General features: G+C 34.9%; 1 protein-coding gene across 1 annotated transcript; it reads right to left on the bottom strand.

Annotated features, from left to right (window-relative positions):
• Positions 1–1133: 1133 nt before the first annotated feature.
• LOC150098609 (BTB/POZ domain-containing protein 6-like) lies at positions 1134–17304 on the bottom strand. The gene is made up of 3 exons (XM_090405166.1): positions 17192–17304; positions 16556–16800; positions 1134–2483 (listed from the first exon to the last, which is right to left on the bottom strand). The coding sequence occupies exons 2-3, from the start codon at positions 16795–16797 to the stop codon at positions 1817–1819; spliced, it is 909 nt and encodes a 302-aa protein (XP_090261292.1). The 5' UTR covers positions 16798–16800; positions 17192–17304; the 3' UTR covers positions 1134–1816.
• Between the last annotated feature and the right edge of the window lie 4337 nt (positions 17305–21641).

Here is a 21641-nt window from a genome sequence, read left to right as displayed (position 1 = left end):
TTCCTGCAAAAATCAAACGAATAGGCCGGAGAACTCATGAAATCAAGAGACATTTAATACTGGACTCATAGCCTTAGCTGCTTCAATAATCCCAACCAAACCAAGATTGTCTGGTCAAGTGAACAGTATCCAACGAAATAGGATGTAAGTTTGAATCCCACTATATCTTGGATGTTTGTGATATCTTTAAGTACTATAAAATCAATTTTATCGCTTGGTGGAAGATCACAAACCTGCTTAATGTAGGCCTGAATTGGCTTGAAAAGTATCATATATATTCTCTGGAGAAGGCGCCCAGTTTATCTAACTCTTAGCCAGCCTGTTCTAATCTAAATGTTTTGTTTACAAGTTTAGTGAGCAGGTTTGTTGTAGATATGACAATCAATGATATGACAAATTTCACTTCACTTCACTTTGTAATATTCCAAGAAAATGAACAATGTGTAAGTTATTTAATTAATCATCTGCACACTTATTTATAGCATCCCAAGATTATGGCAAATGAATTTATTTCGAAAAAAAAGTAGCAGTAATAACTGCTATTGCTATTTGTTCCAACCCTCATGACAGCGAACTAGAAATTCATAACATTCAGAGCATTACGCTGAAAATAATTTCTCCAAAAGATAAATACAACAGATCTGTGATTCCTATACATTTTCTTCAAGAAACAGTCCAAAGAATTCCAACAGCAGTAATAGTAGTAGGGATTGACTTTCACTTTATTTCAAATGATGTCTAGATTGTAACCTAACATCCAGATGGGATTCTACGTAGCCAGGTCTTTCCAACTAAAGGGTAACATTGATACTAAATGAGCTACAGAGTCTAGGTACTAGCCTATGCAGTTCATTCAGTATCCATGGCATTAAAAATAAATGCATTATAGCATTAAAAATATGACATTAAAAATAAATCTGATAGTGGAAAGTATTCTCTGATCACGTTGTCTTATACGTGGTAGATGATTTCATCGCCGATGTGAGGCCACAACCCGTTTAATGGAGACGTGAAGTTCCATGTTTGGTTTCTACAGCAAGATTTCTGGACTATGTAAAAAAAAATGTCAAACGTAGAATAAAAGCCATCTGTGGAATTTAAGTGTTGAGATGAATACGAATGTGAAGAGTGGATTGTGTTGTGAATGATTTTAATCAATATTATGAGAGTATTACTGGTATGGAACCGAGTCTGTGGATTCTAAATTTAGGGTTTGGTTGTTTAGGTTATCGGAGAAACAGCTAAACCAGATTTATTCATAAGTGGAATCTTTATTTAATAGACTACAAGTTTTCAAAATGAGAGTGTGAGGACAGCTCATATAGAAGATCTTTGAAATCATTAAGTCCTGAGGTTTATGGTTTCCAAAGCAACTGTACGTTGAATTTCTTCTTCTTTGAATTACGAACAATCCATTTGATAATCGAAATTTCAGCTTTAGTGGTAACACTGGCAACAAGTGGGTACGTCTTCTTCACATTGATTTCATGCCACATTAGAGTCATTCTTTTTTCCACTCTTTCAAATTTTAAAGTAACATTAACTCTGCCTTTAGTGCTTGCGTTCAAAAGAATAAGTTCATGTAACATAAACGTAATATAATATATCTGTTTTATTTCCAATTTTATAGTTGTTTTCTCCAGTTCTGTTTCTATCTCCATAGAGTTTCTTAAAGGTTTACTACCATCTTTGACGATGCATGTCACCAGATATTCCCCGCATTTAAACCTCTTTGAAATCTCTTATTTTATTCACTTTTATCGAAAGAGAACTGAACCTCAATGATAAACAGATATCCCTTCACAGATTTCTGCCTCTATTGTTCGAATGGCTTTTTTCTTTGTTCTCTTCTCCTTGTTCTTGTTCTTCTTCTCTTCTTCTTCTCTTCTTCTTCGGTTTTCAGGACTGCATGACTTTCGACTTTCTTTAGATCATTGGTTTCCACTTCTTTATACAGTCTTTTTTCAGATTCTTTGCAAGACATCATGTACTTCAGATGATACTGAGTATCCACAAGACGTTTTTCCTCTTCAGACAATACTAGAAAACGAATGTGACGCATTACAGGAAGAAGTATTGCTTCCAAAGGCTCACTATTTCCAACACTCTTTCTTCTATCACATTCCAGTCCTGCCCACTTCCGAACAGACGTGAAAAGAGCAAATTCCGAAGATAGATTCAGGGAATTTCTTTTTACTATGAATTCAACAACACTTTGATCAGCTTCCTCGAAATCCTTACTCGTAATAATTTCATCTATTTTCGTATCGACAACGAAATGACACTTGTAAAGAACAACCGGTAATTCCAAGTCATTTGCATAATGGATCATACGACATATGTTACCCTCATTTATTGGAATCTCATTTAAACGTCTTTGGCATTTGTGTTTGAGTTCATCGATATTAAATCTTCTAGCACACTGCAGAGTGTCTGCTGTCTCATCCAATGACATGTCACGTAACAAGTTAGTGTAGAGATAACTGCAAAGATAGTTTTTTTTAAATATCATTAGCATTTTATTTCATTGACGTTTTTCTACATTTAATACAAAATAACAGTTAACCCAATTATATGGCAAAAGCATTACCCTTTTGCCAAATAAAATCTATCGGCAACAGCACACCACACCACATCAAAACCTTGCTTCTTGAGCTGTTATTTATAGTTCAAGATACAGATCAATTTCCTAATCGAGAATTGCTGTTTAAGAATTATAGCTATGACATCTTTTCTACTATAGTTTAATTAGTGTTAGAGTTGTTCGTTTGTTTGTGTTCTGACCAGCAGTTCGGATCAATGGTTCCAGGAGCCGCTTCTTGCATAACGCATACTTGTGATAAATAAAGAATATTTAATAAATAACAAATTATTATTATTTCGATATTCAATTAACAGCATTCTCGGTCAAAGAGTAATAAGAAACATGAAACAGCACAAAGAGATCTTTGAATTGCAAATGAATTCAGTTTATTCTTCATACAAAGGCCTGGAAATCGACTAGACACCGTCGTAAAATCTGAGATGGCTCGAAACGTGCCGTAAAATGCCTTAGATCAGAAGTAAAAGAATTCCATTACGTAAGAGGCTGCATTGTTAACATTTTGTTTCTAGTGAACCATCTGGATGGATTATTTTTAACGTAGAGGGGTAAAATAATGGAATATTAGATATTTAGAATATGATTTCTGTTTTGGCTACATTGAATAAACTTGTGGTGGCAGCACACCGCATGTTCTTGTTTTGGTTTGTTTACACTCTGTTGTTCTCTTGCAAATACATCAGGGATTGTACTGAGTTATAATTTGCGTCAAAAAATCGGAGACTTGTCCGACTTTGAAAGAGGAAAAATCATTGGTTTGCGTTTATCCGGTGTGTCACTGACCAAAATCTGCCATATTATCAAGGATATCAGGATTGACAGTCTCTAGGTCATCCTGGTATATACAGATCATTGCAAGATATCAAAGAGAAACAGTGGAGGAAAATCAAAAATGGCAGTAAGAGATCGTCTAGTATGAAGAAGGAATGTTTGAAAAGAAGCCACAGATTTACTGCAGCACGGATCACAGTAGAATTGAATATTCATCTTTGCAGAGCCTGTTTCCAGAAAAACCTGTCCGATGCGAGCTGTAAAAATCCAATATTCATGGTAGAGTTGCAATTGCTAAACCTGTGATTACTTTCAAAAGAAGGCTGAGATACATAACGACCGTCAAACCTGGACGTTAGAAAAATGGAAACGTTTGATTTGATCAGATGAATTGACCTTCACGCTGTTTTCTAACATCAGAAGTTTATCTTTGAAAAACACCCAAGAACGCCTACAATCCGGAGTGCCTGGTTTGAACAGTAAAGCACAGGGGCGGTTTGTGATGGCCTTGGCAGCAATATCTCGGTATTCGTTTGGTCTTATTTTTACTCCTCATGGCAAAATTACTGCAAGTGATTATTTGGACATTTTCCGAAGTGCATTTTATGATCCAAACGCTATATCCAAACAACAGTGCAGTATTCCAAGACAACAATGCCCAGTTAAAGACTGTACAGTCGTGGTTTGAAGAGCACGAAGGTGAACTTCAACATCTCTAACCAGCACGAATCAGACTTGAACATTATTGAACCATTCTGATCAGTTTTGGAGACTAGAATAATAAAAAGATTCCTACCTCCAACGGGTTTAAAAAATTGAAGATGTTCTTCAAGAAGATTAGTACAGAATTCACCAAGAACTCAGAACTTCAGTCCATTCCAACACCATATTAATAAAGAAATATGAACAATAAGTGCTTCCATTATTTTGTTTTTTTTGTTTTTTTTTTCAAAAAAACATGCATTATGTAATATGCATTATATATTATACAAATTAAGTGGATATTGAAGACAACATTATTTCAAAGCCGAATATATAGAAATTACAAGAGTTTCGTGCCGAATATAGAAACTATAAAAGTTTCGGCGGATCCAAGCGTAAGCAAACCTTTCATGACAGGGGAACTCGTGGCAAAGGGGAAGTAAGTTCTGATCACTTTCCTTAATATTCTTCATAATGCAAAACACATCTTCTTGCGGACATGTATGATGCTATGCATCATGGGAAGGGAGTCACTACCTAGACCGGTTTCGACCATTGTTGAGGTCTCATTAGTGAGAGCCAGACCCAGATGTAACATAAAATACCCAGGTTTGAAGTGATGCAGAAGTCATTCTTTCCCATACGAGTTGCCAAAACGTGTCACATTATATATTACCTTCATATCATAATTAACAGTTGCAGGTGTATTTACGATGAGGTAGTGCACTATTTTGGCCAATACCACGAGTTGCCCTAATCGAACCTTATAGGAGACATGCACGCTTGCCTGAGCGTCATATATTCGTCTCTTATTGGTCCATTTTGATAAGGTTTCATCATTAGTTTGCGTCAGAGACCAGACTGAAACCTAAGAGAGCAAAATCTCTCAGTACTAAGGAGCTGAAACCTTATCAAAATGATCCAATAGGAGACGAATATATGGACGCTCGGGCAAGCGTGCATGTCTCCTATAAAGTTCAGATACGGCAACTTGTAGTATGGCGGAGAACGATATTCCCATAATCTTTCTGGTCAAATTTCTCACAAATCGTTTATAATTTCTGTATTCGGCTTTGAAATAATGTTGGATTTAATATCCACTTTATTTATGTAATTTTACATCGCCGAAGTGAAGCCTTTTGGGTCTTTATTTTAGTAAATCAATGAAAGGTATTATCAAAATTATTTATGAGCGTCATCTCTTTGAGTACAACTGGGAGTAAATCCAGTTGATGTATTTGTCTAAAATTCTTGGATTGTAGACATTAACGTTTACAGGAGAGGTTTCCTTGAGGATGGAGATTTCTTGATGAAAACCTCTTTCTTTAAAATAGCACAGTGGGTCCTTGACAGTAATAATTTGATAATACCGTATTTCTGCGAAGAAAGTAGGCTTGCGATAGTATCATTTTGTTATTTTTATTTTTGCAATTATTCATTCTTTCACGCTGACGATTCTTTAAGAAATTATTGCGATATATTTTATCCAAATTTTTACCTTTAATTAAAGTTCGTTACTGTGAATGGATGTCCTTATCCTAATTAGCGTATTACCAAATAGAAAAAGCCTGATATTCTGATGCGAAGGTAAAAAGTAAAACTGCAAATCTTACGATGATCATAAACACTCTTAAATTCGACGATGTTTTAGAAACTCTTGCAACGAACCAAAAAACAAAACAATAGAGTTTTTCACAAATGCTTTTTGAGTTTATTGTTCTATGGTTAACATATTTAATAAAATATTGTAGGTTGCTCTATAAAATTAACAGAACAAATTGTTTTTCACGAATATTTAATTTTTAACAGTGGTTTTGAAAACAAATAAATTCATTCATCATCATCATCATCATCATCATCATACGTATCAAGGATTTAGGCCAAGTATGGCCTGTTCCGGCCTTAGAAGTCATCGTTGAATCGTTTAAGAGGACGTCCTGGTTTTCTTTTTCCTAATGGCTTGTACTTTAAGGTTGTTTTGGTAATCTTTCTGTTTTCATTCTTTGAACGTGTTCCATCCATCTATGTTTATATTTTTTAATTTTTTCAATTACTGGTTCTTGGTTTAATTCTTTCATAATATCTTCGTTTATTTCGTAATCAAATAGAGTATACTTTGCAGTTTTTTTTCATAAGCTTCATTTCTGCTGTTATTAATCTTTGTTTGTCTTTTTGTTTTATTGTCCAGATTTCGCTTCCATACATTAAGACCGGTAAGGCTAATGTATTGTATACTTTTAGCCTGGTTTGTTTTTGAACTAGGTTTGGTTTAAATATAGAGTTAATTACTCCTGTTATTTTTAATTAAAAAAATAAAATAAATTCATTCATAATTAATAGAATATACTATATTAAAAAATTCGTAAATGCAGCATTCTTAAGATGCATATACAATTCCTGGGTAAATTCCTCACTGCAATGTGGCATCACCTGTTGGGGTGGAGATTAATACAACAATCTGCTTCCATTAATAAGAATACAAAACAGAATATTAGAGCTATAACCACTACTGACTTCGCACATTCAACCAACGATCTTTTTCGTCATGCATAATGTTCTACTACTACAGAAACTATATCTCTACGGTTGTCTATTATACGTAAAAAGGAACGCTGAAAGTTTCTTGGTATATAACGTACACTATGGATTACGATGCGGTTGGAACATGCTGGTAGTACCCAAGGCAAACAAAGAAATGTTTCATAAATCCTTCGAATACCTAGCGACAAGCAGCTACAATAAACTCCCAAATGAAATCAAATCTATAACCTCAGCTTATGCATTCAGAAAAAGATTGAGAGACTACCTCATTGATCTACAATTCGAAGGGTTTACACAAAATGCAGAACTTTCGGTAAGAACATGAGTTACGATTATATTTCCGCATTACCCTTTCTTTGGCTTGTTCAGTGGGTGTCATATCTTCGTTTAGATCGCTCCTTCCAACGACAGACCAATTAGCGATTAGAATCGCACGTGAAGATATCATGGGTCAATGTGTTACGAAATTTCGCCCAAACACTATGGATGAGAGAGGAATCATTATAAGAAGAAGAAGAATTGGCCAAGGTCTCCCGACGGCTACGTAAACTAGAACCATTCAACTGAAAACACAACCATACAATATCCTGCTCCCATGTGTGTGTGTGTGTGTCTCTTGAGGCTGCTTCGGCCACATGTGAAAACATTTTCAATCGGACTCTGTTAAGAACCTTCAATTCAAGTGAATTCTTGGCAAGGAAGACGATGGTTTATGTCCTGTTAACAACAAGCCATTGCTTCTTTCTTTTAGGGTTACACGGTGATCAGCACTCATATTTGTAGATTTAGGGACACAAAAACACACGTGTTGAACAGATTATTTTATTAATGACTAATAAAATAAAACTTGACGTTTCGACCTCTATATCGAGGTCATCATCGGAAGAATACAACTGTATACGGAACCAAGCTACATGCTCATGCTTTGTATACCGGTAAACTAAATCTACGTAGTTAATAAATCCTTTTTCCTAGCCTGACCTCTAGTGATAAAAAAAAAAAATATATATATATGTATATAAATATTATAAATAAATAATTACAACTACAATAAACTGCTAGAGTCCTCATGTATTAATATTCTTCTGGATAGTTCTGATTGAACAAAAATGATGGCCTGACCATTCCAAGAATGTGGAGGACCCATCTACAACCTGTGTAACATCCTAAACTAGCCCTAAAAAAACGACTACAAGAAGACAACTTGGTGAAGTGTTTGGAACATTCAACAGCAACTGAAAGAAATCATTTTATAACAATGAGAACTATCCAGAAGAATATTAATACATGAGGACTCTAGCAGTTTATTGTAGTTGTATTTATTTATTTATAATATATATATATATATATATATATATATATATATATATATATATATATATATATATATATATATATATATATATATATATATATATATATATATATATATATATATATATATATATATATATATATATATATATATATATATATATTTTTTTTTTTATCACTAGAGGTCAGGCTAGGAAAAAGGATTTATTAACTACGTAGATTTAGTTTACCGGTATACAAAGCATGAGCATGTAGCTTGGTTCCGTATACAGTTGTATTCTTCCGATGATGACCTCGACATAGAGGTCGAAACGTCAAGTTTTATTTTATTAGTCATTAATAAAATAATCTGTTCAACACGTGTGTTTTTGTGTCCCTAAATCTACAAATATGAGAAGTTACTGCAGTAGCTTCTTGCTAATAGGTCGAAACTGGTACCATGAATAGGAACTTTTTAAAACTCGAATGAGGAAACAGATTAAGCAAACTGAATGTGAATTTGTGTCCCATGGAATCATTCTACAAATTGAGAAATTCACTGGCACCTATCGTAAAAAATCTTTCCTTCAAAAGAATATATAATCCGAATATTTCGTTGAATTGCTTCAAAACTATTCCATACACGAAATCATAAAAGCATTTATATGTAATCAAGCAGTTATTTCGCGAGACGATCTTTTTTTTCCAACCGAGTTTTATTAACATGTTTTTCCAAACAAAGTGCACAAGTCAGTTATTCTCTCGCGATTCTTTCTATGATATCAATGTTATAATAATAAGATGTAAGAGAATGAAGAATGATAAGAACGATAGCGGTGATTTTTCAATGCATTATTAGTTTTCGATGTTGTGTTTAGATAAATTGTGTTTTCCGGCTAATTGTTTTTCGACGAATGGCTTTTTCGGTTAACTTTTGTTAGATGAATTGGTGTTTCAAATATTTTTCTAAATTTTTTATTTCGTGGTAAATTACCTTATGGTGAATTGTTGTCTTTCGATGAATTGTTTTCGGTAAATAAACGTAAGCCAAATTCCATGATTATAAGAAAATCTTACCGTTTTTTAAGCAGGGAAGTGTGAGAGTGCTTTATGTTATCCTGGTTACAGAAGAATGCTAGAGACAAATCACTTCGACAGTTGGTTGCAATTACGACTGCAGTATCTTAGGATACGAAGCCAGTAAAAAACATTGACCTCGTAGCTTAAGTTTATTGTTTTCATTCCTTACCACTCTTTCGTATCGTATTCGCTAATCTACTGTGATCATGTGGTGATTCATCACTGCCCAGTAAAAACGTGAACATTTGTTGAAAGGCTGCTGTTACAAACATAAAGAAAGGAAATGACAGCAAGCAGATGTCGTCGATACATTTTAAGGGGAAATCTACGAAGAAATTGAAATGTTGAAGTGTCATATATTAATATTTAGTGGATGACCATAGGTCATCCACGGTACTGATAACCTAGATTTATCTAGAGACCAAATGTACTAAAGACAATCACAAACATTCATGTTCCATGGCAGATTTGAACCGACACTCTGTTGGATAGAGAGCGGGTATGAAATCTACTTGGACAACCACTATTTAAGTCACTAATTATTTAGTATTATATAATATTCACGATAATCGCGAATATGACTTGAAAAGTGCAATGAAGAGATCATTTCTCATACTTGGAATTGTATTTTTATGATTTTACTGAATTAATGTGACTTATTATTATTATTTTTTATTCAGTATAGGTTAATGTTTTTTTTCTTTCGATTATGCATTTGAAAGTATCGTACGGCCCTTTAATTTCATTAAATTTCTCAATCAACAGCTTGTAAATAACTGCATATTTAACAAACACAATCCAGTGGATTATGTTTGTTAACTGCATTTTATAACCAGTGTACTTATCTGCGGGATGAAACACCCCATTTTCCTCGGAGCAAAAAAAAAAAAAAAAAAAAACTCTGACCACCTCGCCTCGTATGAGATCGACTAACACACCTTCATTTGAAAAGTCCATATAAACAAGACGAGATTTCACGCACATATATGGATGAGAACATTTTACCATGCTTGATTGATTGAACAGCTGTGTATATAGTCACGAGTTTTGACTGCATACAAATATAACATTTATATTAGAGAAAACAAATATATATATATATGCTTAGTTAGCCCTTCGAACTCAAGACTTTGTCCTTATTCTGATGTAAAAAAAAGTAAATTTCCCACTCGTTCTTGACATCAAAAAGATAATGCATGCACGCGAATCATTGTGTACATCACCTGTACACAATGATTGGCAAAGAATTAATCAACGCGTATTGAAAGAGTTTCGTCATATTTAATTATCTGTAATTTAAAAAAAAAAAAGGGAAATGTGGAAGTTTCATATCATGAAACACATTAAATGTTTAAAAAATGCATAAATGAACAATATATTTGCAGTTATTATTACAAAATGTTTTTAAAAAAAATAGGTAAAATACAAAAATTAAATACAGGATCTCACGGCGCCATCTAGCGTTTCTTATTATGATTATATCATAATAAGTATAATTACACTTGTAAGTAAGATTAATATTATATTTCAACTTCTCGGTTTATATAAAATATTCACCAATCAGCCACAAGTCAAATAATTAATAATTTGAACAAATAATATAATATAATATAATATAATATAATATAATATAATATAATATAATATAATATAATATAATATAATATAAATTAATTAATTAATCTGTGGTCAACATTGTACTGAGATATCAAACATGTGGTTCGTTGTTGAGTTACGCTGTGTGAAACGCGCATTAATATATATATATATATATATATATATATATATATATGGCAATTAGATTTTAAAATTCAATCTCCTGGTTTCTTATTACCAAAAATAACATCATGGAAAATTAAACCACAGAAGCTTAAGGTCAGAAATACGCTGTCTTGTTGGACTAGAAAAGAATTTTGATTTGTTCTTCAATGACTATCCATTAAATAGTAATCTATAATTAAAATGTATATGAAAAGAATAGATAAACACTTTTTGCTGAGCAGTTTTCGTTTTGCGAGCCAAAATGAACTGAGCGATTGTGTTAGATTTGGCTGATTCATCACACTTCATATCCAACCTTCCATTATGAAGTGAGAGATTGGTTTTGCTCTTTGATTTAATACCTCTCTGACTACGAAAGTTGACTTTATTAGCTACAGAGGAGCACTCAAGTTTTAATCTTGGGGAGGAGGGCCGAGTTGCGGAGACGATTTGAGAATACACACTACGCATGGCACCTATGACTGAGCATCTGCAATGATCACCAACACATGATATACTCGTGATCTCCTCTGACCCAGCTCGGGCAAACGAAGTAGCGCTCGGTCTGCCCAAGCACTACTTCGTTCACTTTGCGTTCACAGCGGCCTTGAATCCCGAGAGCTACAGGGTGTGACCACTAATTCATAAGTAGTATAGAAACAGAAGACACGAAACAACTAAAAAAATCAATTTTAATTCGTAAAAGATTTTTGGAAAAGTTTCCAGTGTTCTTTTTTTCCTTTTTCTTTGGGGGCGGGGGGAGGAGATCCCCTTGGCCGCACCTCTGAGTTCGCCACTGATTATCTAAGTATTTCATGAAATACTTAGCTTACATGTATAAAGTTAGAGACAGTGGATGTCATTCAGCGAAATTCTTAATAACGATTAATAAAAGTGGACAAACATTTCAATCGGGATGTCATCTTATAACTAAAATACTGAGGCAACTCGTTATAGTCCTATTTGCTGCTAATTAATATGCAGGAGTTTTTATTTCCATTAATCTTCGTCCATTAGTATTTCTATCACAGCCAGCCTAAGTTTCCTTTTGGCTAAATAAACCAAAGTTTCATATCATTCTTGCTTCAATGTCCTATTAAGGACATAACTAAAACCCTTTATCACGCTTATAGTTTAAAGACCACTTCTGTTCTATATATATGATCTCATTTTGTTACCGATTATTATACTCGCACATCAATCTCACACACACACACAGAAAGTGCAAAATGTGTTATGTGCCGACAAGAGGTTCATAGGAAAGACAAAACTATTGATGATTTTTGTCAAATCACAGGAGGTTGTAGTCTTTAGGGTAAAACATCCGAGGAAAGCTTTGATTGGCTTGTAAAAGACGCACAAAGAGATGGAATGAAAAAGAATGAGGAGAAACTAGTTTGTTATGTTTATTCCTTGATGTTGAACCGTGTATGTTCGCGATTTTATGCGAATACAGAGAAGCAGAGAAATAATAGAATTCATTTCGGCAAAACAGCAAATCAGAAAAATCTATTTCCAGTTCTTTGCACTCATTAACTGTTTTATGCATAACATGAGTTTAGATTGAAACAGCTAAAACTGTACACCAATGGAAGCCTTATTTTCTATTCATTATTTACGTTGTTTGTCTTCTCCTATGTTTAGGATAAGATATCTTTTGTTTAAATAGTTTTTTTTGTACATATTAACTGTATACCTTTGTTAAATCGCGTACTTTAGATTTTCAAAATTCAGACGCACAATTAATTGAGTTAGCCTTTTTTTTTTTCTCATGTACTTTATCAATACATGAGAAAAGAAGAAAGTACTCTATCACTACTTTCCTAGCCATCAGCTGTGACTAATAAGTCTCTTATTTTCTGTTTAGACGTGGCAGCTTAAACTGTTAAAACCTAAATTCGCGGAATGGTAAGCAAACAGACAAGTAAGTCGAGTTTGCGCCTGCACATAATGCAAGACTGAGGCAACTCCTGCAAGTAGTGCCACACCGAGGCAACTCGTGGTAAAGGTGGAGTAAGATCCGATCCCTTTCCTTAGTATTTTTTCCCCTAATGCAAAGCACACCCCCTTGCGGAGATATATGATGCTATGCATTAAAGGCAGTGGTCACCACCCAGACTGGTTTCGACCTTTGTGTAGGTGAAGCGGTCTCAAAAATTACGCGATCCCGAAAGATCGCCCAACTCAGCGTTGGTCCACTCAGTGACCAGGTGCAAATTTGACATATACTTGTCTGTTTGCTTACTTACTGTGAGCTTGATTTACTCGGTTATTGTAGATTTTTATTAGAAGATTGAAGGACTAGAACCGACAGAAATGAAAACAAAGTTTATCAGTACTACGCAACTAGTTTAAGCTTGTATCAGCCTTCGTCAGGTGCACATTAAAAAGAAGAAATAACCAGTAAAAAACATACGGAGGAAATAAATGTAAACAACAAGGAAAATGAGTGTATATACGAGTACTTTTCAACGTTGAAACGTTGAAATCTGCATATTCAAAATTGCTACCTCGTTGGCTTCATTGTTGGGCGTATGCACGCGTATAGCATCTCGTGAACGCAAGAATTTGACCGCAACACAGTGACAGTGTGAAAGGTTGTAACTCAGGTTGTTGAGATGTAGTGGGTTGAGAATGATTTCCTTTGATTCTGTTATTTTCCTTTCTACTTGATCATGGTAACTGAAGATGTTGTTAGACATTTCCCATAGGGCTGCATTGCTAGGGTTTTCTTCATTAGAAATCAATTTTCTTCAATCTTTATATATATATACATAGCTCTTAACCCTAAAGCAGTACATTATCTGTCTGAATAAATGTGGTATCCACGGTCGATTTTCTTGATATTACTGGACAAAAATCCTGAGTTTCTTTGCGAAAAAAAGCCTCTTGTCCGTACCGGAGATCAATTAACTCGAAGAAAGGGTTACAAATGTTGTAAGTTGGCGACAAGAATCGAACGTAGAATGTCTTTCTTCCGGTGCTTAACCTAATCTACATTAGGCGATCACTGGTAATTTTGGGTAATCCAGTCTGCAGATGCAGGTTAGATTACCCAAAACGTGGAATAGCAAAAGGTGATCCTAATAGCCACAATAGCAATGAATCGAAAGCTTTGACTGCCATTTGAGTAAGTGAAAGATTTTCTTCAATGTCTGATTTAGATTTCTTGATAACTTTAAGATGTTGAGGATCACATTGTTTATATAGCTCTAAGAATCATTCAGTATTCTGACTGGTGGAGAGATACTGCTGTCACAGCAATCCATTACCCATTTCGATTACCAAAATTCTCCTGGATCGAACTTGAACTGTGCTGAAAGAGAAAAGAAGCAGTTTAAATTATGAACATTACGGTCTTCAAGCATGGTGATCTATTTGGACATTTTGGGTCGCAGAAAATATCAAGCTTTAGAAATAAACTGTGAGTCTTCTTAAGGAAGAAATTCTTCAGAGTGTGCATAGAATACTTGAGGTGAACTTTAGTGGTTGAGATTCAGTAAGCAAAACCAGTTCACGTTTTGATCTATCTCATATTGAATGGCTGTTAGTGAAGTGGATTGGGATTATTTTTTGCGTGACATTTTTTAATTTGGCTGAATTTCTATTATTTTTGTGATTTTTTTTTTCTTCTGGATTTCCAATGTTGGAATTTCATCATCAGGGACATGCAACTCGGGAAAGAAAGAAAGATCCATCTGGGGATGATGTAGAAGAAGAGTTAAGCAGGATTGTCTAGATGGTCGGAAGTCTCCTAGGATACTTCGATCTGAGATACTTCACAGTGGCTGACTGCAGTGCCACTTTACTTCAATAACTTCAAATGGAAGAACAATGGACCACATAGATAAACAAAATGAACTGGTGGTGTTCACGATGAATATCGCTCAACATTCCTTATGGAAAAAGAGGAGGAGACATAAGAATAAACTCCCCATCGGAGACGAAACACTGTAACTGCGATTTTCGGCCTCCAGAAAAAAGCACATTTGGATTTCATTGGGCAACGTAAGTCATCTCTCTCTCTCTCTCTCTCTCTCTCTCTCTCTCTCTCTCTCTCTCTCTCTCAGAGATCTGGTTGGTGTTTTTCTCCAACTAGGAATGGTTTGCTTTTTAAGTGAAAATGAGTCAAAGACCAGTTTAAGGAAATAGCCGCATTACACCCTGACCCATTGGAGGTCAAAATAAAGTGGTTCTGGTATGATTCCACTCTGCCATGTAATCAAACGAAAAGTCAGATACCTATTCTGTACAAATCTCAAATCACTTATTCTTAGACCAATGTTAAAATTTGGCGGTGATACACATATATCCTTCGTAAAAATTTTCGATGTTATCCGTGGGAGAATAATTTGGCTGATAGAGGATCCCTCGCTGATGGACTCATTACAGCATCTCACATCTCTTTTCTACAGGTTCGTTTGCATTGATAATGTTCCACCAATTTGACATTCATCGTCACTCTTTATCAATTGGGACTGTTAAAACACAAGCAGCAGTTGCCCAACACTACGTTGTTGTGTAAATAAAAGAGTACTGAGCATGGTTTTCCTCTTCCTGTTTTACTCCATCTACCTCTTTGTCTTTCTCTTTCTATCTGGTTCTCTCTTTTTCTCCTTATCACAGATTACTCATTAAGTACTTGTTCTACGTTTTTTGTGTGAGAATTACATACACATGAGGCGTGTTCAAACAAAGCGACAACAGGCACGAAGAGAGCGCTGCGGCTATTGAGGGCATCTAGCGCTCAATAGCAGTTGAGCGCTAGATGCAGTTGAGTGAATAGCAGGTTTTGACAACAAACTGATATTTGCCCAGTTCTGCTGTGAGCATTAGTCGTCGAGTTACATCCGCTGAAATGAGTACGTACACAAGCTGTTCGTCGGACTAGTGACAAAGTGACAATGAAAGATCTTGAAGAACAACGTGTGGTGTGTGTGTGTGTGTGTGTGTGTGTGTGTGTGTGTGTGTGTGTGTGTGTGTGTGTGTGTGTGTGTGTGTGTGTGTGTGTGTGTGTGTGTGTGTGTGTGTGTGTGTGTGTGTGTGTGTTAAAACTTGTTAAACGTTTTAAGGAAATATTTCAATTGCTTAACCAAGCAAACTGTCTCCAAAGGAAAAAACGCACGAATAAGTCGACCAAAGATCAAGGTGATGTTGGTTGTGTTTTTTGATTGGAAACGCATGGTCCATTATGAATTTGTACCACGTGGTCAGATGGCAAACAAACAGTTGCACCAGAAGTTTTAGTGCGTTTGAGGGATGCTCTGCGCAAGAAGATGCCTGAATTGTGAGTAAATCAGACATGGATGTTCCACCACGACAATGCGCCAGACAAAACATGTCAAAACATCAGACATCCGTTGTGCCCCATCCACCTTATTCTCCAGACTTAGCCCAAGCACGTTTTCCTGTTTTCCAAACTTAAAACCACTTTGAAAAGACGTCGTTTCCAAACCATAGAGGAGATTCAGGAAAATGCCATAAGAGAACTGCGCACCATCACTTCCTGGAAAGTGCGTTCCAGGAAGCATACCAACAATGGAAGAAACGTTGGGATCGATGTATCTCCAGTAGAGGGGGACCATTGAAGTGGAGAGTGCTTAAAATGTTGTAAAATGAGCAATACAATTTTATGGCCAAAAGTCGATTTTTTTTTTGATATCCGATTTTGTATAAAATACTCTGAATTAATATCACAATTGGATACTCGAGGGTGATGGACACTATCGAAGTTAAGTAACTGAAAGTGATTCCATAATTTTAAATCATTTTCTTTTTTTTAAATTCACTTTTGAAATCAATTACTTGAGCATAATCTTAAATCCATTCACGGGGATGTCATTCAATACAATTTCTTTCTCCTTAGGATATTTTTCGTACACCAAACTATGAAAAGCATCGCTTTCATTAGCCACAATGCATCTGTGAGCTTTAACTGGCGTCAGCTTTGGCCCTACACGAAAGGTGACATCTTTGGACCGGTCATCCAACAGGAGTCGCTGCATGTTTTCTTGAAGAATGTTGTCCATCTTTGCATCGCCTTCCATCTCCTAAATAATCAAATGAATGACATAAAATAAAACTAATTAGAACAAAACCTAAAATACCATTCGCATATTGAAATGTATTCATTGTTATCAATAAGTTAGATGTTAGATTCAATAATGTCTACTTATTTTTATTAGGAGTATTACAAAAAAATTATTTTTTACGCACTTTTTTTCACATTTACACTTACAAAAAATAACTATAAAAATCCATAATAACATACGGCCCGTTTTGGTGCCCCATTAATCCAAAAGACGCCCACCAGCAATCCAGTTATCGAATCTCCTCTCACGAGTGTGAAAATTCAATTCTTTTTCTGCGATAAAATATTTGATAAAAAGTATAGTTATTTAACTCTTGTAACTTATATAAATTTCACACTATTCATCTTACCTGTGATAGTGTTAGAGAACGAAAACTCCTAAGACCTCTCTTGGGCTTAGCCAACTCGTAAATGTCACAGGAATAACAACGAAACACAAAGCAAAACTAAAACTGCATTGTCGTCATATGATAAATGAAATGCACATTTTATATTTTTATCTGTAAACTGAAGACGATTCCCCTAAATGGATTAAAGTGCTTACACAATGCAATAATTCATATCTCACTTCACCTGTTGATAAATTATATCAGCAAGTAAAGTGAGATACGAAGCATCCACTTTAAAGTTTTCGTTTAAACATTGAAATAAGTATTTTTTATTTATTGAATAAAATGTTTGTTTAAAGTCTATAAGGCAACGATTTCAATAGTTTCGTTTGCAGGATATTCCAACAAAGGAAACTGGGAGAGAAATTGTTTTCAGCCATTACCAAATGAAGGTAAGGACTACCGATTTTTTTTTTTGTCTTCTATAATGAAGAAAAGTATGAAGTTCAAGTAGGAACAGAAATTAATTGAAGAAGTAATTGAATATGCTGGGATTATTTGTCGAAGTATATGAGTATAAATATTAGTTGTAAATTCTGTACAACGAAATATGGCTTATAGGGAATGAACATCAGAACAAATACTTCCATTCTTATCACAATAATAAAACTCGATTAAGAACAGAAATCTATAGAATGGGGTTAGGCTGATATCAAAAATTATATCTACCGTATTTTCCCGAAAAGAAGACCTAACCGGAAAATAAGCCCTAGCATGATTTTTCAGGAGGCTCGTAATATATGCCCTACCCCCAAAATAAGCCACACTTAAGATCGTCAGCCAGACGGATGCATTTATTACGTCCATTGCAACATACGACGGACGTATTGAATTATAAAATAATAATATTAATATATAATTAAATATAACTAAATAATATTATTGACAGTAATACTTAAAATAAATCATAATATAATTAATGATTTGTAAATACCGAAGCGGGCGCCTTTGGACGAGAGGTAAACGCCTGTGTAAACAGATGAACCCGAGACTTATTGCCAAATGAGCAATCGGACATGAATAAATGTAGATTGTTGTAATGAAAAAATAAGACATCCCCTGAAAAAAGCCTTAATGTGTCTTTTGGAGCAAAAACTAAATAAAAACCCGGTCTTATTTTAGGGAAAATACGGTATAATCCAATTTGGCGTAGGGGTTTTAAGGAACTGTATATAGCTGCATGTACTGTATATATCGTATAGGAAAATGTGTCTACACTGCTTAGTCTATGATATGGCAATTATGTGGAAATGAAAACACACACACACACACACACACACACACACACACACACACACACACACACACACACACACACACACACACACACACACACACACACACACACACGTAGCCCTAATTAACTTTTTTTTTGTAATTATATTCAAGTTTCTAAGGAGAAACGAATGTAATACAGACAGATCTAGCCATCTGTCTCTGATTTCTAACACTAACATTATTGTCTGTCATAGTGTGAGTTCTACGGTAGATCGATTTTCTTGTTTATATAAATTTCATAAATCCAAAATTATTCATTACAGAAGTAAGCTTATGTCATGTTGTTGAAAATGTAATGATTAAGTGCGTAGTTGTGTTTGAATATTTGTTATTGTGTTTTAAGCACACCAATATGGAAAAAGAGACTCTAGAAGACAAATTGATCCGTCTCTTGGAAGGACACAGGTTTCCCGACGTTACCTTCCATGTAGGACCATGCAAAACACGAATTCAAGCACACGGGTGAATACTGGCCATGGGGAGTGGTACCCTTCGAAGGTTACTGGAGAAGAAAAATAATATGCCTGCTGAAGATGTGACAGATTGAATTCAAGATTATACTCAAGTAAGTTTTTTTTTTCAGTTTACGAAGACGTTTTGCTTTAATTTAAATTAATCTCCTTCTGACGTTCATTATTTGTCTTGCTAAGAACTACTTCTTTTCTTGTAAGGTGAAAATTATTACATGTAAACTTTTTATCTGAAATAGAGAAACAAAAAAAGAAATAAACAATTAAATCATCAGTTAATGGAAGTAGCTAAATGGAGTTATTACAACCAGAAGTACATATGGAATGGAGTCATATAATTACAAGTATTTTTCAAGATGAATATAACCATTTTTTCCACAGTTCAGGTATCCAGCTTGAACCGGATTGGTTAAAGTTATCAAAAATTATCAATAGGACTTCACCATTTGCTTCTTGTTCCCTATAATCTATGACACCGTCAAAGTAATATAAAAGCAAGTTGGTCCAGAAATTGCAGGATGGATGTTTCCTCATGGAAACTCATTAGTTTCTGTATTTTGTTAGCGAAAGTCGGACAAAGAACACACAAATGGCCAACATGACACATTTGGCTTGTGTCCTGTGATGTTCTCAGTATAATCTGAAACAACAATAAGAACAATCACAGCACCTTAACCCAGAAGCTTTCTTTGAAACTTCTGTATTTAGGTGTACTATTGCTTAGCCGATCCTGGTTACTTTTTATATGTGGATCTCACCCACGAATGTTTTTTTTTATAAACCTATAGTGCATTCGTCCCATGAATAGGTTAAGCATTTTTATTTTTATGAATTATATATATTTATATTTTTATTTTTTTTACATAGTTCGGAAACCTCACTGTAGAAACCAACCATGGAACTTTTTCAAGCCACTTCAGGCCTCCATCTCACATCGAGCGATGAAAGTCATCTTCCACCTAAAGACAATCACAAACATTAATGCCTAAGGCAGGATTCAAATACTTAGAGTGCTGGTTACAGAGCAGCTACTCTAAACCCTCTGCAAACGCCCAAACTCTGGTACCGAATCTGTGTTGAAAAGCTACAAATTCGACCCACAGCGAAATATAATGGAAATACTGGAGAAACGTAAAGTAGAAAGGTTGTCTTTCTAAGTTTCTTTGTGGAGAACAAGAATACAAAGACCACTTTTGTTTCTTTCTTAATCCTCCTCTTCTACCTTTTACGGTGTCAAGGTTTTTTTTTTTTTAGATTTAAATTAAATACTAATGATATTAGAGGACAGGGCTATGACAATGGGTCCAATATGCGAGGGAAAAATAAAGGTGTTCAAGCTCGTTTACGGCAAGTAAATCCCCGAGCATTTTACATACCTTGTGGCTGCAATTCTTTAAATTTAGTTATAGGAGATGCAGCAATGTCTTGCTCAGAATCTGTTTCTTTTTTGGTGTTATTCAACGTCTTTATACATTATTTTCAGCATTCTCTGCTAGATGGAAAATTTTAACTGATAATGTACCAAATTTCACTGTTATGAAGAAATATGTGAAACTCGTTGGGAGAGTCGTATTGAATGCATAAAGTCAGTTAGGTATCAGATTGTCGAAATTCATGATGCATTGATAAAACTTAGTGAAAATTCAACCGATGCAGCCACCAAATCTGAATCTTTAACACTAGCTAACAGGAAAACTTTGCGATTATTCTATTTCAGTTATGTTAGTGACGTGGTATGACATACTACGTCAGATTAGCATAGTTAGCAAATCAATGCAAACAAAGAGTATGGATTTAAAAACGGTTATAAATTTATTAAAATCATGTACGGAATTCCTTCGAGTGCTTAGCCTAGTGGCTGTACGCTTCACAATCATATAGCTGGGGAAGGAGTGTCCTGGGTTCGATTCCCTTAGATGACGTGAGGAGCTGAAGGATCTTTCTCAGCCATAGAAAAGTTAGCAGGTCTTGTGCGTGGAGAGCAGGGTTTTTCTCCCCAATTTATCTGGGCTTTTTCATCCCTCAAGTAGGCAAACCAGCCTTGAGAACACAACACTACGGACATGGGATACACCGGGGCGTAGGACTGACTACCTTATCCTGTGAAGGGCTTGAGATCCGATGATTAATAAACCCTCGACACCGCAACGTAAAAGAGGGACAGGAAGATAAGATGTACGGAATTCATTAGATAATATCGTACGCTAGAATTTGAAAATGCTTTGACTCAAGCCGAGGAATTAGTAAAGCCTTTGGGAACGGAGCCAATATTTACTGAAAAAGAATAATTCGTAGGAAGAAATTATTTAGTTATGAATCTGAAGACACTCTTGTTACTGTTGATGAGAGAATAAAGTTTAGAATAACAATACTCAACATCATTTTAGACACAAAATTAACATCTGTTGAAGAAAGATTTGAACAAATAAAAACGTACGAGCGAAATTGGGGTTTTCTTTTTAATATAACTAAAATTGGCGATTTAAATGAATTAAATAAATCAGTGTATAGATTTTCATTCAATTATTAATCATGAAAATAATAGTGACATTGACCGGAACGAGCTCTTTGAAGAAATTAAATCTCTAAACAGTTTACTTCAGGAAAACATCAATTCGCCATTGGAAACTTTACAATTTTTAAAAGCAAATAATTTGCAGAAT

Source organism: Typopeltis vanoorti, chromosome 15, assembly GCF_054136105.1.
Source record: "Typopeltis vanoorti isolate ZY-2024b chromosome 15, IOZ_Tvanoo_1.0, whole genome shotgun sequence".
NCBI lineage: Eukaryota > Metazoa > Arthropoda > Arachnida > Uropygi > Thelyphonidae > Typopeltis > Typopeltis vanoorti.
This window is presented reverse-complemented; position numbering and strand designations above follow the sequence as displayed.